This window comes from Leptodactylus fuscus, chromosome 4 (assembly GCF_031893055.1).
Source record: "Leptodactylus fuscus isolate aLepFus1 chromosome 4, aLepFus1.hap2, whole genome shotgun sequence".
Taxonomy (NCBI): domain Eukaryota; kingdom Metazoa; phylum Chordata; class Amphibia; order Anura; family Leptodactylidae; genus Leptodactylus; species Leptodactylus fuscus.
This window is the reverse complement of record NC_134268.1, coordinates 111,736,332-111,755,852: the sequence shown is the minus strand read 5'-3', so window position 1 is coordinate 111,755,852 and position 19,521 is coordinate 111,736,332. Positions and strand designations below refer to the sequence as shown.

Below are 19,521 nucleotides of genomic sequence, written 5' to 3'. Positions count from 1 at the left end.
AAAATTAATATCTTTCAAAACAAGTTAGAAGAAAAATTAAAGAAAAATATAATAAAATAAAACCCCCTACTGTATCAAAAAGTATAAGTGGAGGCCAGGAATGTGTTTGTTGTGGGCTCCCACTTCAACACGTTCTTTTAGGCTTGCAAACAGATGATTTTCTCAAATCTCTGCTTACAGCACAACCTTGGGCCATTCCGCAGGCCACAGTGAACTTTTTGGGAGTGACTCGACTACTTTTTGACACCTAAAGCAGCTGCATTGACCTCCTGATCCTTCAACACGTTCTCCTCCACGAGGCCAGAGTCATCTTGGGGCCTCAGAATTCTTAGAGGACACAGGTCTATCAGAACTCTTATTGTGGCACTGCTACTGCCCTGCACCACACAGACCTGGCTGAAGCTACCCACTGGTGCTCTGGAGTACTGCAGGACCTATCAGCTATCTCCACGGGATCCACCTGTGACTCACCTCTCAGGTCCTCTGTTGGATATCTGGACGCTAGTGGCTGTATCCTTCACTGCGGTCAGAAGGAGCGTAACTTAAGAGGGTGCAGTTGCACTGGGGCCCAGGAACCTTAAGGTGCCCATAAGCACTGGCATCAGTATTGAGATTGCAGCTTCCATCTGGCTCCAATGCAAGGAGATCCACAGATTACCCTAACCACACTAAGGATGATTAAACTCCTTAGCACCCGTAACCATCACTATCATGAATTCGCTGTAGGGATGAGGTAGGGGGCCCCGGACAAAAGATTGCACCCAGGCCCACAAGATTTTAGCTATGCACAGGTGGTCAGTGATACCTCACTCAAAGCAGAACTTCTTGTATTTACAGTACATCACTTTACAGATACATCTGCAACTAGCAACATCTCATCCCAGAGCCTGCTGATATCATACACAGAAGCGCTATACTCACTTCTTCTTAGGAGCTTTGACACGCACCCAGTGGCCATCTTTCCTATGTTCTGTGCTATGAATGTTGCTGCCCCATCTGTGTCTGGTCACTGGACTGGTTCCCCTGTATACTTTCTGTTTCTGTGACACTGTGATCTTATCCTTCTGGTAATGATCTACTTAGTTTCTCCTCCTGGCAGAATACCAGACTGTCATAATGATGCTGAGCTTTAAGGCTCACCCTCCATTACATGTACCTTATGAAATGTATAAGGTTTCTCAATAATAGTCTAAAGTTAAAACAATAGAACAGAGAAGGCCTGAGCTCTTAAAGGAGTATAACGCTATCGCTCTATCTCCAGTGTGCCTTCAACAGTTGCAAATAAGCACACACTGTCTATCAATATAAGTATTTGCACATCTATGGTAGAATAGAAAAGCAACATTTATTCATATTCAATAGTTGTTAGGACTCAGAAGATGCTTCCTTATCGATGGTATTGATCAACACAATACTCCTGGATGCCTGTTGAAACTCCTGGTGTATGTGAACTATCGGTTGGGTGCGGTTTCTCTGGCCAGCACTCGTCACTCAGGGCACATTCTGACAATCACCGTTTCGTAATCACATAGGCCACTGTCAATTTTGGGTAATTCAGTTCGCTTACTATGTCCCTTAAGGATCGACCATTTCTGTGGTACCCCACAATTACTCCTTTCTTGAAATCAAACAACTCTGCACTTCGTGGCATCTTGCATGTGACTAATGCCAATGCAGTAATTCCAGTGCTGTTTCCTATTTAACAGTGGAAGGTGTGACATACATCACAACCACAGATATCTTCATTTGTATGGGTGCCCAAATACTTATTGTTAGATAGTGTATATCACCATTGTCATCACTGACAATATAGACTTAAACCCTGGCATCCCAAAAGTTAAAAAAAAGGAACTAAAAAAAAAAAATCACATGCAGTTAGGGAATCCCTGAGAGATACAGGTTCAGAAAGTGGGATGGACTTTGATGATGAAGGCCAGGTACTCACTTCCGAAACAGGAGCCCTCCTTCGCAAGACCCGCACCTCAAGCCGTCCAGTTTAGTATCTGAATAAATGGTCTGGAAGTTGTCAGTGCACCAAGTAGATCAACTTAACACTGTGTTCTCACTCGTGAGGGACCAGGAAAATTGGAGCAGCAGGAATGATATGTAAATGAAATGCCTATTGGTATCCAGGACTGTAGAGGAACTTACTAAAATAGCTACTGAGGTATTCACTCAAATCCTAGGACAATCCTGTGCCCGCAGCATTACAGCACTATACTATTACATCACTGAGCGGTAACTATACATTCAACATGATGCAATAGTATAGCGCTGAGCGTTAAAGAGTTTTAAAAAAGTTTTCCTCAGTCTGCACAGCATGATGTCAAGTTTATTTTTATTTTAGAATATTTCCAAAAGTAATATCTATACCAGTTATATGTACCATTAGATATATAAAATGTCCTGAATACATAAATGAAGTGTTCTTAAGTTCAGCTTAGTCCAGTTTATTGAACAAAGTATATGCTTGCAGTACAATAGCTCAGAGGAAAGTCTTTCAGCAATGAAAACAGTTCAATAACTTTTAAAATGTCTGTTGCTTTTGTGTTAGATTCTTTTTAAATAATTGATCATAGTAAATTGATCTTTTGAGAGTTCCAAAGTTATAATACTGTTATTTCCAATTATGTAGCCTTCTAGGAGATTTATATCTTATGTCAGTAAACGCTTAAAATATGTGTGAATAATATGTTTTAGTTTGTTTTCAAAGCTTTTGCAAGTTCTAAAAACTTGGCAGGGATGTAGTCTTGGATCCATAAAGTTTCTTCTTGCTGTGCAATATAGCTCTGAGTTGAGTAATTGATACTCCTCTTTTACTGTTTATAGCTAAATGGTTTAGAAAAATCCATTATCAAGGTACATTATAAGCACTGTGCTTATTCTTTGTAAAATGCTAATACTAAGTTCTATTTTGAAGTTGTCTTGCATTACAGATTATACTGCCATCTTACCAAGTACATGGAATATTATGATAAAAATTTTGAAAACAAAGTTACATAACAGAAATGCTAATAAAAATCAAATAACAGGAAGATCTGTGCATCCTAATGAAACATTACTACAGTAAAATGTTGTGACAAGTGGCGTAACTAAAGTCCTCTGGGCCCAGGTGCATGCTTTTGTCCGGGGCCCCCTCCCTAGAGCGAATGCTTGACAGTTGTAGTTACGGGTACTGAAGTGATACTTGAAAGGGTTACAGCTTTAGTACCCACAAGAGCAGTTATCAAGAATATGGTGAGTGACTGGCGCAGTGCCCGGCATGTAAGCAATACTGGGACAGTATTATGTGCTCCCACACACAGCATTATGTGCTCTATTGCGCCCCCCACCATTATACATTCCACAGTGGCTCCCCACACAGCATTATGCGCTCCACAGTGGCCCCCCATTCAGCATCATGAGCTCCACAGTGGCCCCCACACATTATTATGTGCTGCACAGTGGCCCCACAGAGTATTATATGCCCGTACTGGCCCCTCTCAGAGTATTATGATCTCTCAAGAGCCACCTTCCCCCTCCTAGAGCCAGTGCTATTATTATACTTTGGTGGTCTCCTCAGACCCCAGAGTATAATAAGTAGAGGCCCCAGGAAAGTGATTAAAATAACAAACACTTAAACTCAACTTACCGTACCTTTCCTGTGTATCCTCGATCCTCTTCTGTTTTACGACTCAGTTCCTGCGCTCCAGACGTCACTGCTGGGGCCTGTGATTGGGCCTCAGCGGTCATGTTGGGCATGATGACATTATTACGTCGATGCACCCCACGTGACCACTGGTGCTAATCACACGCTCCATAGCAGTGAGGTCTGGGGCATGTGACCTCAGAGACCATCCAGGAGAGTCCCAGAGTGGATGGTGAGTCCAGAACAGGAAAGTATACATATTTTTATTAATTTTTAGTCACCTACCCTGAGCTGGCATTAACTGGAAAGGGCCCCAGCCTGGCCCAAGGAACACTGTAGGGTGACTATGGGACATAATACTGTGTGAAGGTATTTATTTTATTTATTATGCTTACTTATATAGCGCCATCATATTCCGCAGTGCTTTACAGATATTGTCAGTCACTGTCCCATATAAGGCTCACAATGTACATTCCCTATCAGTATGTCTTTGGTGTGTGGGAGAAAACCAGAGTACCCGGAGGAAACCCACGCAAACACGGGGAGAACATACAAACTGTGTGAAGGTGCTTCTGTTAGACATTATACAATGTGGAGGGGCCACTATGGGAAATACTGTGTGCAAGGGCCACTATGGAATATTATATTGTGTAAAGGGGCTGCTGTGGCTCATTACACTGTGTGCAGTAGCAGCATTTTGCGGATTTCAAAAGATACACAGAGTCCTTAGCCTTAAGTCTTACTAGATCTGTTTAGCTGTATTTTATTTCATGCCTCTACCTTTTTTGGCTCATAAAAATTTCACATGGTATACTATATATAACCAAAAAACTAGAATACTCGAAGGGGAGGACTTAGTTGAACATTTCAGAGATTCTATTAGGTATTGTTCAATATGCTGGTAGAATAACATATTGTATTTCTGTGCACACACTGTCCTACAGATATACGTTTTACTTTTTTTTTTTGTCCTGGAGGGCCTGTTTCCCATCTTTCAGCTTAAGAAAAAGAACTGGTGACTGGAATACCCTTTTGAAGTGATATATATATATATATATATATATCGAGAAGTGGCTTGGGGCTATTTTGTTGATGCTCTGATACTCATGCAACCCAACCACCTCATCCAACACATCTAGTTTGCAGACTTATGCTACAGCTTGAAGAAAAATATTAACTTGTGCTTTATTGAGCCTGGGAATTTTCTGTGAAAAGCGCTGCGGGGAAAAATCATGATGTGTTTCCACCGTGATTTTTACCACAGCACTTTTTTTGCTGCGCTCCGCTGAGTGGAGCCTTAGCCTAATAGATATGGTTGATGTACTTCTCCTACCTTTAGAAGTCTTCTCCATGTAGATTCCCCGCGGCGTCTTCCGGTTATTCATTCACTCTGCCAGGCATCGGACCTGGGCAGAGCCGACTGCGCATGCCCGCTTGTAGTGCGGACACGCGCAGTCGGCTCTGCCCAGGCCCGATGCCTGGCAGAGTGAATTCAGAGCCAGAAGATGTAGTGGGGACGCTGCATGGAGAAAACTTCTCGGGGGATCCAGCCCGACCCTCACTCGTGGACTTGGTAAGTATAATTTGATTGAACGTTGCCTACCCCTGAAACGAGCATTTTCCCCCCATAGACTATAATAGGATTCGATATTCGATTCGAGTAGTCGAATATTGAGGGGCTACTCGAAACGAATATCAAACCTCGAACATTTTACTGTTCGCTCATCTCTAGTCATAAGGAAGCAAGTGGTTTTACATGGTTGGTGATATTCTTTCTCATTCTTTGCATTTCATTAGAGCCTATGGGATAATGGAATACTCCTGTCTGGCCGTCTGGGAATTTATAGGTTTCTAGGACTTACATCTATCTTGAGCATGGGGGCCCTGTGACCCTCATCTTATGGGTGCAATAAAAGGCGTTCATGTATGTTCACATCTCTCTATTCATAGAAAGGGATTCAGAAAAGATAGTAAAGAGCAGTAACAGCAATATGTACAAGAATAACAATCACCTTTGATAATATTTTTCATATAATTTCCATAAATCTGACAGTCGTTGCTCAGAAATTGAATGCAAATAACCTCTCTGAATACATAACAAAGTGTTTGGAGGAAGAGGAAGTTTGTAGTCAGATTGTAAGTGCCAGATATCAGAAATTTCATTCTCAGATGAGCATACACATTAAATATAAGATACATGACTTCATAGTTCAGCTTTTACTGATGTTGCCTTGAACTTTTCCAATTGTTCACTGAACCTTCCTGTATCTGCAGCTACATTTTATATGTCAAGCAATGTTCACAGCCATGAAAACATGTGTAGGAAATAATGTCACAGTATACTGTATGCTTTGTACATGTTCGTGATTGCAATGTTAGTAAATTGACCTTCTATTCAGTGTTCTTTTACTGTCCCTCGCTTGCCACAAACACATCACTGAATCCCATTTCTGCTTTTTTTTACTTTATCATGTTTAAAAAAATAAAAAAAAATAGAAAAATATCATTGTATATGAATAGATTAGAAATAAAGCTTAGTTGATGTAAATGGATTAGCCAAATGTGTGACTTCGCTAATGTGTGCTGTTTCATAGTAAATCATATATAGCACTAGCTGTGTGCTGAGAAAGCACCGTGTTAGCCAGTGGGTATGAAATATATTTAAAAAAAAAAAAAAAAAACGTGATAAGTCTTCAGTGGTTTATACCTTTTTTAATGGCTAACTAATAATGATGACAGATTACAAGCTTCCAAGGCTCTAGGCCTCTTCCTCAAGTATACCTGAGGAAGAGGCCTAGAGCCTCGAAAGCTTGCAATCTGTCATCATTATTAGTTAGCCATTAAGAAAGGTATAAACTAATGAAGACTCAAGTTTTTTGTTTTTTTTATATTTCATGCTGAGAAAGCGGCATTTTATTTCAACAATACATGGATGTCATGAAATAAGTCCTGCACACAGACCACGCTTCACAGATGGAACACGGTCATGTGAATAAGGCCATATACCATGGCACTAAAATTTCAGAAATAATGTGATACCAAACACAGTTTCAATTCAAGAAGTTACATTTAACTAAGGCATTTTATTTCACAGTCTATTTTTTTTTAATCATTTTATGATGTATAGTTCTTTATGTATAGCTTGTCTCTCGTGATTCATCTTCACCTTTTTAATGATTTAAAGTTTCTATTTTCTGGTTTGGGAATTCATTGCTCATAAATTTTCAAATCTGTGTTTAAAAGCAGAACCTGTGGGACTCGATGTTCTCTTGCTGTTGTTGACTTCTCTCTGAGGTGTTAAATTAGGCACAGAAATTTCTTTGTGATAATTTATTGTTGCCTCCTCATTAGAATGACAGTTTGCTTTTGTTACATTGTATACAGCTTCGTGCTGTTCACTGTTGCAAGGATAGGGCTAATTTCCATCAAATTCAGTTTGATAATTTTTCTGGAAAGCGTACTAAAATGCATTATCTTGAATGTAATCATGATTATTATTCAATGAGTATTTAGCATAAAAATATAGTATAAGGCCAAGTCCTCACATAGCGATACACAGAAAAAAAACATTGTGGAAAAGAATGCGGCAGAAACACATAATTTTTCTCTACGGAGTTTCTGCATTTATTATACTTATATGGAAAACACCGGAGTTTCCGCAGGTAAAATTGACATTCTGCGATTTCAAAAACACAAGTGTTTTTGAAAATGCAGCTTTTCCGTTGTTGATATTTTACTGTAATGTATTTATGGGATTAGCCTGATCTTAATCACTTTGCAGGAACTGTAATACACAGCGTTTTTTTGGCACGGTGTTTCCGCAGAAGTGGGGCTTCAATCTTAGCCATACTTTTAGGAATTTGTCATATCGTATTAAATAAACTATCCAACACAAAAATGTAATGGAATGCAGTTATTGCAAGTGTTTTCTCAATTAAGGCTATGGCCCCATGTTGCAAAAACACAGCTTTTTTTGTTGCAGATTTTATTGTGTTTTTTTTTTAGCCAAAGCCAAAAATGGCTTCAAAAGGAATGAGCAATATATAGGATGGTCTTGTGTAGAAGATGGATATAATCCACACCTGACTTTTGCTCAAAAACCTCAACAAAATTTGCAACAAAAGAAAGCTGTTTCCACAATGTGGGGCCTTAGCCTAAGGAAGCCTTCACACGGAGTTATGCTCCGCTCATTCTGAGCGTAAAACTCGTTCAGAATGAGTGCGTAAAAAACAGCTCCCATTGATTTCTATGGGTGCCGGAATACGTGCGCTCTCCATTGAAATCAATGGGAGGATTTTATCCCTATTGCTTTCTATGTGTATACGTGCGTATCACATTGAAAGCAATATTTAAAAAAGCCTCCCATTGATTTCAATGGAGAGCGCATGTATGCCGGCACCCATAGAAATCAATGGGAGCTGGTTTTTACGCGCTCATACTGAACGAGTTTTACATTCAGAATGAATGGAGTGTATACTCTGTGTGAAGGCTCCCAAAGGCAAGCTTCTACATTCAGGTCTTTGCATGTAGTTTTTAAAGCCAGTTATAGAAGTTTTAAAATCAGAGGATAGTGTCTGTGATTTATTTGTTATAAGGCCTGGTGTATACCAGAATTCTGAGGTCAAACATTGTCAAGAGCTAATGGGGCCACACGGTGGCTCAGTGGTTAGCACTGCAGCCTTGCAGCGCTGGAGTCCTGGTGTTCAAATCCTGCCACGGGCAAAAAAACCATCTGCAAGGAGTTTGTATGTTCTCCCCGTGTTTGCATAGATTTCCATCCCATATTCCAAAAAAAAGACATACTGTTAGGGAAAAATGTACATTGTGAGCTCTATGTGGGGCTCACAATCTACATTTTAAAAAAAAAAAAAAAAAAAAAAAAAAAAAAACATTGTCAAGAGCTTTGCACATTATTTTCCACACTTTCCATTTTGTTCCACTCACTTTCACTTTGAAAATTGGTAGAAACTGGGCATGGTTAGACTACTGAGCTGATCTTTTAAAAGTTGCAAATTTTGCAGAATTTGACATTACTACGAAGGTGGTGTAGAAAGTGGGGTGTTATCTCAGCAGAGACATGAAACTAGACACAAAAGAAGTGTAAAAGAGCAGTGAAAAACATCCATTTTTCACGGCCGTCTTCAACTTGTAGGACCTGAGGCTAAGGTCCCACGTAGTGGGCCACAGCAAAGAAGCACTGTGGGAAAAACAGCATTAATTAATTGTGTTTTTTATGGCAGCGCTTTTCAGAGAAAGTCTGCAGAGGTTTCTATAGGTATAATTGATGTTGCGATTTCCAAAACCACAACAGTTTTGGAAATCGCAGCATTCCCGTTGTGTGTATTTTTGTGCTATGTGTGGATGGGATTCACTAGAAACCAATCCACTTTGCAGTGAATGTAAAACACTGCAGTTTTTGTCACGGCATTCCTGCCTCGTCCAAACTGTGGTGTTTATGTCACGTGGGGCCCCTAGCCTTAGGTCAAGTCCCATGTAGTGAGCCAAAACAAAAAAGCGATGCAGGAAAAACCTTGATGGAAACAATGTGTGGATTGAATTTGCTTTACAGTGACTGAAAAATGATATGTTTTTTCCTGTGGCCAAACCACGACATTTGTGCCATTTGTGCCATGCGGGGTCCCGGCCTTAAGATTTCTGGGACTATGATCTTGATTGTTGTGCATAGTGTCGTACATTACATAGTGTCTTTGTTTGATATTGCAGCTCAGCCCCATTTATTGAAATAGAATTGAGCTGAAGCATGGTCAGGTAACCAAAAGATGTGATATCGCTGCCTAAGAAGAGGTCAATATCATAGTCTATAAGACTCATTTACATAGCCTTATTATGGGGCCCATGCTTAGCCATGTAAATGTGCAGTGCAAAGAAGATTATTCCTGTTTGTCAGTTGACTGCATCTTATAAATTGCCAGATCGTCATCAACCTATCACCCTATATGACCAGGGCCATATTGAGACTGTATGAGGATGAACGATTAGGTCATTTATATAGAATAGAGATGATCTGCTACATTTATAGGCAGTAAAGGAGAAGACAATGATCAGAAATAAACACATCCATCCCAATTATTCTTAGTCTGTGTGAAAAGGTCTATAGTCTTGGGGATTATCACATCGTATGAATTCCCATCTAATATCGGCCCACGGTTACAACAGATAAAATGGGTATATTTCTAAAATGTTCTGTAGAATAGTCCTCATTAATGGATGTTACCCCTGTAAACAAATAGAATAAATGCATACTATATACAGTTAGGGCCAGAAATATTTGGACAGTGACACAAGTTTTGTTATTTTAGCTGTTTACTAAAACATGTTCAGAAATACAATTATATATATAATATGGGCTGAAAGTGCACACTCCCAGCTGCAATATGAGAGTTTCCACATCCAAATCGGAGAAAGGGTTTAGGAATCATAGCTCTGTAATGCATAGCCTCCTCTTTTTCAAGGGACCAAAAGTATTTGGACAATGGACTCTAAGGGCTGCAATTAATTCTGAAGGCGTCTCCCTCGTAAACCTGTAATCTATGAAGTAGTTAAAAGGTCTGGGGTTGATTCCAGGTGTGTGGTTTTGCATTTGGAAGCTGTTGCTGTTACCAGACAACATGCAGTCAAATGAACTCTCAATTGAGGTGAAGCAGAACATCCTGAGGCTGAAAAAAAAGAAAAAAATCCATCAGAGAGATAGCAGACATGCTTGGAGTAGCAAAATCAACAGTCGGGTACATTCTAAGAAAAAAGGAATTGACTGGTGAGCTTGGGAACTCAAAAAGGCCTGGGCGTCCACGGATTACAACAGTGGTGGATGATCACCGCATACTTTCTTTGGTCAAGAAGAACCCGTTCACAACATCAACTGAAGTCCAGAACACTCTCAGTGAAGTAGGTGTATCTGTCTCTAAGTCAACAGTAAAGAGAAGACTCCATGAAAGTAAATACAAAGGGTTCACATCTAGATGCAAACCATTCATCAATTCCAAAAATAGACAGGCCAGAGTTAAATTTGCTGAAAAACACCTCAAGAAGCCAGCTCAGTTCTGGAAAAGTATTCTATGGACAGATGAGACAAAGATCAACCTGTACCAGAATGATGGGAAGAAAAAAGTTTGGAGAAGAAAGGGAACGGCACATGATCCAAGGCACACCACATCCTCTGTAAAACATGGTGGAGGCAACGTGATGGCATGGGCATGCATGGCTTTCAATGGCACTGGGTCACTTGTGTTTATTGATGACATAACAGCAGACAAGAGTAGCCGGATGAATTCTGAAGTGTACCGGGATATACTTTCAGCCCAGATTCAGCCAAATGCTGCCAAGTTGATCGGACGGCGCTTCATAGTACAGATGGACAATGACCCCAAGCATACAGCCAAAGCTACCCAGGAGTTCATGAGTGCAAAAAAGTGGAACATTCTGCAATGGCCAAGTCAATCACCAGATCTTAACCCAATTGAGCATGCATTTCACTTGCTCAAATCCAGACTTAAGGCGGAAAGACCCACAAACAAGCAAGACCTGAAGGCTGCGGCTGTAAAGGCCTGGCAAAGCATTAAGAAGGAGGAAACCCAGCGTTTGGTGATGTCCATGGGTTCCAGACTTAAGGCAGTGATTGCCTCCAAAGGATTCGCAAAAAAATATTGAAAAAAAATATATTTTGTTTGGGTTATGTTTATTTGTCCAATTACTTTTGAGCTCCTAAAATGTGGAGTGTTTGTAAAGAAATGTGTACAATTCCTACATTTTCTATCACATATTTTTGTTCAACCCTTCAAATTAAACGTTACAATCTGCACTTGAATTCTGTTGTAGAGGTTTCATTTCAAAACCAATGTGGTGGCATGCAGAGCCCAACTCGCGAAAATTGTGTCACTGTCCAAATATTTCTGGCCCTAACTGTAATTATAATTCTCAGACTATTCATTGCCAAGTTGCCACACAAAGTACAATACTATTTAAGTTCACTCTTTCTGTACAAAACTGAAGATCTACTTTCGATTCATGTTATTTAGACACAGAAACCTCATATAATATACTGGACTTTTACTGTATTGTCCAAATGCATATTCACAAGGCTGATTTCTATTTTTCCAATGAGCGACAGTGAAAACAGATAAAGTAGTTTACACAGTAAACATTATTTCTGTACAATGATTTGAAATCAAGGCCACAGAATAGAAGGAGCTGATATTCCCATTTCTAATGTGATTTCCACCTATAATTCCCGATGCAATTTCTACACACAATTTCTAATGCAATTTCCACACATAATTCCTTTTTCAATTTCCACAAACAATACCTGATGCAATTTCTACACATAATCTGTGACAGGTAACCACAAGGTGACTAGTTCTATATTAGGATGGCAATCCACAACAATATAAACTAATAAACCATGTATGAATTCTGAGGGCCCTCCTTGCAATTTTGCCTTGGATTCTGGATCAAGTACTTGTTAGACTTTTCTGTTGTGTAACCAAAATTGTGTGAACATCCCCCAAAAGAAGCTAAAAGATATTCTTTGCACAACAACACATACGGCAAACTCACCTCTTATGGGGAACTCTTTTTTAAGTATGTCTTGCTGTGCACAGCTTGTTTTTTAACTTTTGGATTAAGCAAATAGATTTTTTATATATCACTGTCCTGACACTGAAATAGCAACACTTTTTTTTTTTTTGTCTCCAACACCTGTTACTTGTATACGGTTTCATTGCATGGACTTTTTAATAAATTTGTTCCTCCTGGTTTTAGGAGACTTGACTTTGTGTTTTGTATTTAATTTCTTACACTGTTTTGTAAAATAAAAGCTGCACAATGATTGGATTCCATTAGAAATAGGCTAAGGCACAATGTAGAGGGCCAAAGTGAAAAAAATGCTGCAGGAATACTACAGCGGAAATGCATTGCGGTTTTTCTCACAGGGAATTCGCAGAGGCTTCTTCTGCGGATTTTCTGCTTACATTATACATATAGGGAAACCGCCAGTGTTGGTATAATTGGCATTCTGCAATATCCAAAGCCACACAGGTTTGGAAATGGCAGCATTTCTGCTTTGCATGTTTTTCTGCAATGTATGGATGGGATTTGTTAAACTGTTAAGAGTTTTTTTCTTCTCAGAAGCTTTTACAATCTTCCTTATCATGAGTAGTATTGCTATTCGCTTTTTTTTAAGAAATGCAAACCAATGGGAATGGCAACGCAATGCTAATGTTAAGTATTGTAGTATTTATAGAATCTCAGCTATTCAATATTCTGCATTAATCTTCATCATTAAAATCCAAGAAAAACACTAGCTAGGAAAGTCTCCACATAAACTAGAATAGAGAGAGATTTTTTTTTCTTTACCGATAACCTTGTTAGAACATTTTCAGATATAATGATACATACCTTTCTTATAGTTATGACACCGTCCTGTGTCGCCTTCTCTGTGGTTATATCAAACATATTCATTCCATCTCCATCCATTATTCTGTATCTAACTTCTGCATTTCTGCCAATATCTGCATCTATAGCTTTTATGTGACCAACGGTAGCTCCAACAGGGGCGGATTCTGAGACACTGAGATGGTATGTATCTGAAATTGGAATGAACAAAGGACAGGGCAATTATAATGTAATTCATCAGTAAGGCTTAGTGTTGAATCTGCTAACAAATTTTAGGCCATACTTGTGCCACTAATGGAAGCTCTAATGAAATCTTACATACAAAAATTGTGAAAAATATATGAATTGGCTAAATTTCAAAATGTTTCTAGTTAAATGTCACATAATGTAACTCAAAATTCATATTAAAATGATCTGTTATACAATATAACATTGGTATAAAATACAAATATCTGTTCTAAATACATTCAAACATGTTCTTAAAGCAAAATGACTTCTGAGGTGACATTTTATTTTGTACAGAGTAGAAACAAGGTTTTTTATACTAAGTTCGAAAACAGATATTTTGTTTTTAAAAAATGTTACTGGTAACTATATTTTCAGTACTTATAAAACTATATTATTAACAAAACATTATGATGGTCTAATCTTTTAGTCAATTAAATGAAAAGAAAAAAAAACACATTAAAGTTGTCAAAAAAGCAATATATTAGGAAAAATTTAAATTCACAATATTGCATTAAAAACAACCCATTTGCAGTATGGTAGCAGTCTGTCCAATCAAAATAATTTGGGTTAGTCAACTCACATAGCTAACTGTTGTTCCATAGGAAAACATTTTACAAAAATCTGATGTCACGAAAATGTCCTCTCACCCACATTAATGATAGAAAGTAAGACAGTTGCAATAAATGATAAACATGTTTTACATGTTATTGTTGAATTGTATACATTATGGTTTATGCTAGGTTCACACTAGAGTTTAGGTTTCCGTTCTTCAGGTCCACTTGAGGATCCAAAAAATGGAACAGCATTTACCTGAGGAGATCTGTGGACCCTATTGACTATAATTGGGACCACTTGTTGTCAAAGTGTATTTTTCAAGCGTACTCATAGATGGAATCCCCAAACAGAGAGCAAACGCTAGTGTGAATCCAGCTTCATACAAAAAAACAAGAAAAGGGGTTTTCTAGGATTACAATGCTGGTGATCTATCTCTAAGATAGGTCATCAGAATTAGAAGCCCCACAGATCAGTTGATCAAAGGAGCACTGGCACTTTGGTGATAGTTACTACCACTTGACAGTCCATGTGAGGTGAGAATGGCCTGTTTGCAGCTCAGTCACATTCAAGTTGCTGTGATACGAAGCATAGGTTTTATGCCATATAAGGCATAGTGTTTTATAAGTATTCCATTGTTTACACCGGGCTTCTCTATTTATTAAAGGGGCTCTATCATTAGGAAAAGCTCATTAGCATATGAATAAAAACTGACTTATTCAAAGACTATTGAGGAAATTTACATACAAAAGGTAGGTGTGGAATAGCCTTTCTAAAGGCTTTGTAAGGATGTGCTTATCTACAAATGACCTTTCCCAATGATAGAGTCCCTTTAACCCCTATGCTCTGGTAATGTTTTTTCTGGCATTGTCCTGCCAAGCGGGAAACACTGCACCAACACAAATAAAAGGGTGATACAATGTTGCCAGTGTTGATATGACCCATTTTTGGGTGGAATTTAGGAGGAAAAAAAAAACACCAGTAGGTTCTGTTTACATTCCATCTGTGTCTTCAGTCTAAGGAACACTGTATACTTTCTGACTTTTACCTCTACTTGAATGTTCTAGTATGGTATTTACCACAGTATATTTATTTTATAGCACCATTTTACAGACATTGTCCCATATAGGGCTCATAACCTACAATCAGTATGTCTTTGGAGTGTGGGATGAAACTAAAGTACCAGGAAAAAAACCACGAGAACATACAAACTCTTTGGCAAGATTTGAACTAAGTATTCTAGTCTTACAAGGCTGCAGTGCTAAACACTGAACCACCGTGCTGTCATACAGTGGCATATACTGCCATTGGCTCATTATAAAATTAAAGTAATAAAACCCTTAAAAAAAAAAAAGCTGAATTGTTAACCTGTCTTAAAATAAATTCAAAAGTTAATAGATTTTAAAAAGATAAATAAAATAAAAAAATTCCACCAAAATTAATAAAAAAAGGCAGAATGAATTAATATTTGCTTTATTTTTACACCTAAGTACAATTATATTATATGTTGGTAATTTATTTTAGTAGTTGAGAAAAATGCTAAGATGTTTTGGTACCTTACACAACCAGGGGAAGATTCTAGAAATGTAGTTCTATATTAACTAATGTGAAAGAATAGAATGTTTGTGTGGATTATTACTTATTGTACATTGGAAGACAGATTATTACATCTTAGATTCCTCATTCTACTGTAATGTCAGCATTGTGTTGGCTTTCAATGTACAGCATGTCTTACAACAATACTTTAGTGCAGGCAAAGTAATCTGCAAGGGCAAAACACATCTATTTTTAAGAATTTTCTAGCATAAACTACATATTTGATCTTATGCTACCAGTTCACACATGCCTCTAGGAAAGAACTTAATGAGGTGATTTAAATCTATCCAGTGACATTTAGAACTGATTAGTGGAATTCTATTAGCTATTTCTGCCAAGTTCAGATAAATGTATTATAAGGAATACTATACAAAATATCATATAATTCATTTTAATGGGTTAGTGTGCCTGTGACAATTAGTTAAATATGTAAAGAACAAAAATAAACAAGAGAATGCCTAAATTAATAATTTTCCTATTTTCACATTGTTTTTAAGATCACTTTTTTAAGATTGCTAATAAGATCTTGAAAATGCTACAGCGGGATCTTCTGTAGTGGCACAGGAGCTAAAGCAATCTCATCCTATTCATGTAACAGGAGTAGAGCTGTAGAACCATCCACTGTATAATGGATTTATGGAAGCCCTCATGGATATAAATGCACTCAGATGGCACTTGGATGCCCCACGTTGGATGCGCACTCGGTTATGTGTATGGAGTCTTACTGTGCCTGTTATTTGATCAGCAATCACATTAGATTTCTAGTAATCATAATTAATAACCTTTCATGGTAAAAGAAATGTCTATATCCACTGAGATACTTCATAGTGTACTATCCAAGTCAAAGTCCGCCCACCAGCTTGCTGAAGAATACAGGAACTGAGAAGAAGTGAGAGCAGGCAAACTGGTGAGAGAGGGAAATGGGAAAACTTTGTTAAACTGACTTCCACTCTCTGTGTTGGGTGCTGACTATTGGGACGGAAAGCAAGTGAACTTTAATCTAATTAGATACAGAGTAAGAGTTATGAACTATAATTCTGCCCCAGGTGGTGGAAAACCTAGACACAGCTCTGTATAAGCTTTACAGCATAGTAATAGCAGAAATAGTCTGGAGTCAACTCATTGATGGTTTTATTGGCATACTTGAGCAGGATTGGTGAATAGTGAATAGATAAGCTATGGCACTGTCAGTAGTGGATACAATGATGAGTTATATGTTTATAATGATGCTGTTTGTATGTTTATAATGTTTATAGAGATGATGTTGTAATACTACTGTATCTGTCTTGTCTGTAATATCATGGAGGTGACTGCTGCAAAGTAAACCACTACAAAAGTGTCAGTGTATTATTAGGCTTGGTTTCATGAGTGAAAATGTTAGGATACAATATTTCTATTAAATATATATATATATATATATATATATATATATATATATATACAGTCCTATGAAAAAGTTTGGGAACCCCTATTAATCTTAATCATTTTTTGTTCTAAATATTTTGGTGTTTGCAACAGCCATTTCAGTTTGATATATCTAATAACTGATGGACACAGTAATATTTCAGGATTGAAATGAGGTTTATTGTACTAACAGAAAATGTGCAATATGCATTAAACCAAAATTTGACCGGTGCAAAAGTATGGGCACCCTTATCATTTTATTGATTTGAATTCCCCTAACTACTTTTTACTGACTTACTGAAGCACAAAATTGGTTTTGTAACCTCAGTGAGCTTTGAACTTCATAGCCAGATGTATCCAATCATAACAAAAAGGTATTTAAGGTGGCCAATTGCAAGTTGATCTCCTATTTGAATCTCCTCTGAAGAGTGGCATCATGGGCTACTCAAAACAACTCTCAAATGATCTGAAAACAAAGATTGTTCAACATAGTTGTTCAGGGGAAGGATACAAAAAGTTGTCTCAGAGATTTAACCTGTCAGTTTCCACTGTGAGGAACATAGTAAGGAAATGGAAGACCACAGGGACAGTTCTTGTTAAGCCCAGAAGTGGCAGGCCAAGAAAAATATCAGAAAGGCAGAGAAGAAGAATGGTGAGAACAGTCAAGGACAATCCACAGACCACCTCCAAAGAGCTGCAGCATCATCTTGCTGCAGATGGTGTCACTGTGCATCGGTCAACTATACAGCGCACTTTGCACAAATAGAAGCTGTATGGGAGAGTGATGAGAAAGAAGCCGTTTCTGCACGTACGCCACAAATAGAGTTGCCTGAGGTATGAAAAAGCACATTTGGACAAGGCAGCTTCATTTTGGAAACAAAAATTGAGTTGTTTGGTTATAAAAAAAGGCGTTATGCATGGCGTCCAAAAAGAAACAGCATTCCAAGAAAAACACATGCTACCCACTGTAAAATTTGGTGGAGGTTCCATCATGCTTTGGGGCTGTGTGGCCAATGCCGGCATCGGGAATCTTGTTAAAGTTGAGAGTCGCATGGATTCCACTCAGTATCAACAGATTCTTGAGAATAATGTTCAAGAATCAGTGACGAAGTTGAAGTTACGCCGGGGATGGATATTTCAGCAAGACAATGATCCAAAACACCGCTCAAAATCCTCAGGCATTCATGCAGAGGAACAATTACAATGTTCTGGAATGGCCATCCCAGTCCCCAGACCTGAATATCATTGAACATCTGTGGGATGATTTGAAGCGGGCTGTCCATGCTCGGCGACCATCTAACTTAACTGAACTTGAATTGTTTGTCCAAAATACCTTTATCCAGGATCCAGGAACTGATTAAAAGCTACAGGAAGCGACTAGAGGCTGTTATCTTTGCAAAAGGAGGATCTACTAAATATTAATGTCACTTTTCTGTTGAGGTGCCCATACTTTTGCACCGGTCAAATTTTGGTTTAATGCATATTGCACATTTTCTGTTAGTACAATGAACCTCATTTCAATCCTGAAATATTACTGTGTCCATCAGTTATTAGATATATCAAACTGAAATGGCTGTTATAAACACCAAAATATTTAGAACTAAAAATGATTAAGATTAATAGGGGTGCCCAAACTTTTTCATAGGACTGTATATATATAAGCCAAATGTCATTTTTAATAATATGACTGTTTGGATATTTACATTTTGAAGGAGAGCAATGTCAATTAGCCATGAGTGAAAGAATATTATGGCCTATAGTGCCCCAGGAATACATTTAGAGTACATTTATAAATTATGGATATAGGTTATTCACTTACTTTGAGTAAATCTTGGTGGATTGTCATTTACATCTGTCAGGGTAATGTTGACAGTGGTAGTTCCCGATAATCCACCCATCTGGCCTCCCATATCTTTGGCCTGAATAACAACTTGGTAGTGTTCTTTGATTTCTCGATTCATGTTTGGTAAAGCCGTTCGAATAATACCTTAATGGATGTAAAATGAATTGTCACAGTATAATATAATATGCATTTTGCAAGTTTTTATAGAAATAGAAATGTAAAAATGCATTTTATACGATAAAAATTAAACCTGAATCTATGAAATATGACATTTTAACATAAAAATGTACACCAATATTCCAATGAAAATTAAATATAGACATATATAGTATTCTACACATATTTTAAGCAGGAATAGAAAAATTCTGCAAAGTAGAAATGTTTTCTAAAATAGAAGAGTTAAAGTGTTGAATGAACAAAGGAGAAATGTAAATCAAATTATTATTTGGTGTGACACTTTACCTCCAAAACATTATCAATTCTTCAAGGTACACGGATCTGTGGATGTAGGCTTGCTCAAATTGTTCTGTCACTCTTTACGTAATCCCAAAAAGACATGATGAAGCTTACATCAGAGTTCTCTAAGGGGTATATTATTACTTTCCGGTCTCCTCCTTCAAAGGTTGGCCACTAGGGTTGAGCGATCGGGATTGGAAAAGATTGGATTCCGATCGGCGATCGAGTAAATTTCACGATCGGAATTCCAATCCCAATCTTTTTAGGCAGGATTGAGGTCAGAGGTTATTTCCCACAATGCTTTGCTACTGGCCAAGCATTGTGGGAAAAGCTAACAATGTTAGGAATGAATGGATGCCTCCAGCACACAGCCTGTCCTGGCGTCCGTCCGCTTAACCCCCTG

The 19,521-nt window shown here is 38.1% G+C and overlaps 1 protein-coding gene across 4 annotated transcripts in view; it reads right to left on the bottom strand.

The window, feature by feature from the left end:
• The window catches only part of LOC142200509 (cadherin-10-like), a 329,196-nt gene that overhangs the window by 73,316 nt on the left and 236,359 nt on the right, over window positions 1-19,521 (bottom strand). For all 4 annotated transcript variants that reach the window (XM_075270932.1, XM_075270929.1, XM_075270930.1 and 1 more), the window contains exons 5-6: window positions 18,639-18,806; window positions 13,043-13,230 (exon numbers count right to left, since the gene is read on the bottom strand). In XM_075270932.1, coding sequence (XP_075127033.1) covers window positions 13,043-13,230; window positions 18,639-18,806 — 356 coding nt within the window. The remainder of the gene's footprint in view (window positions 1-13,042; window positions 13,231-18,638; window positions 18,807-19,521) is intronic.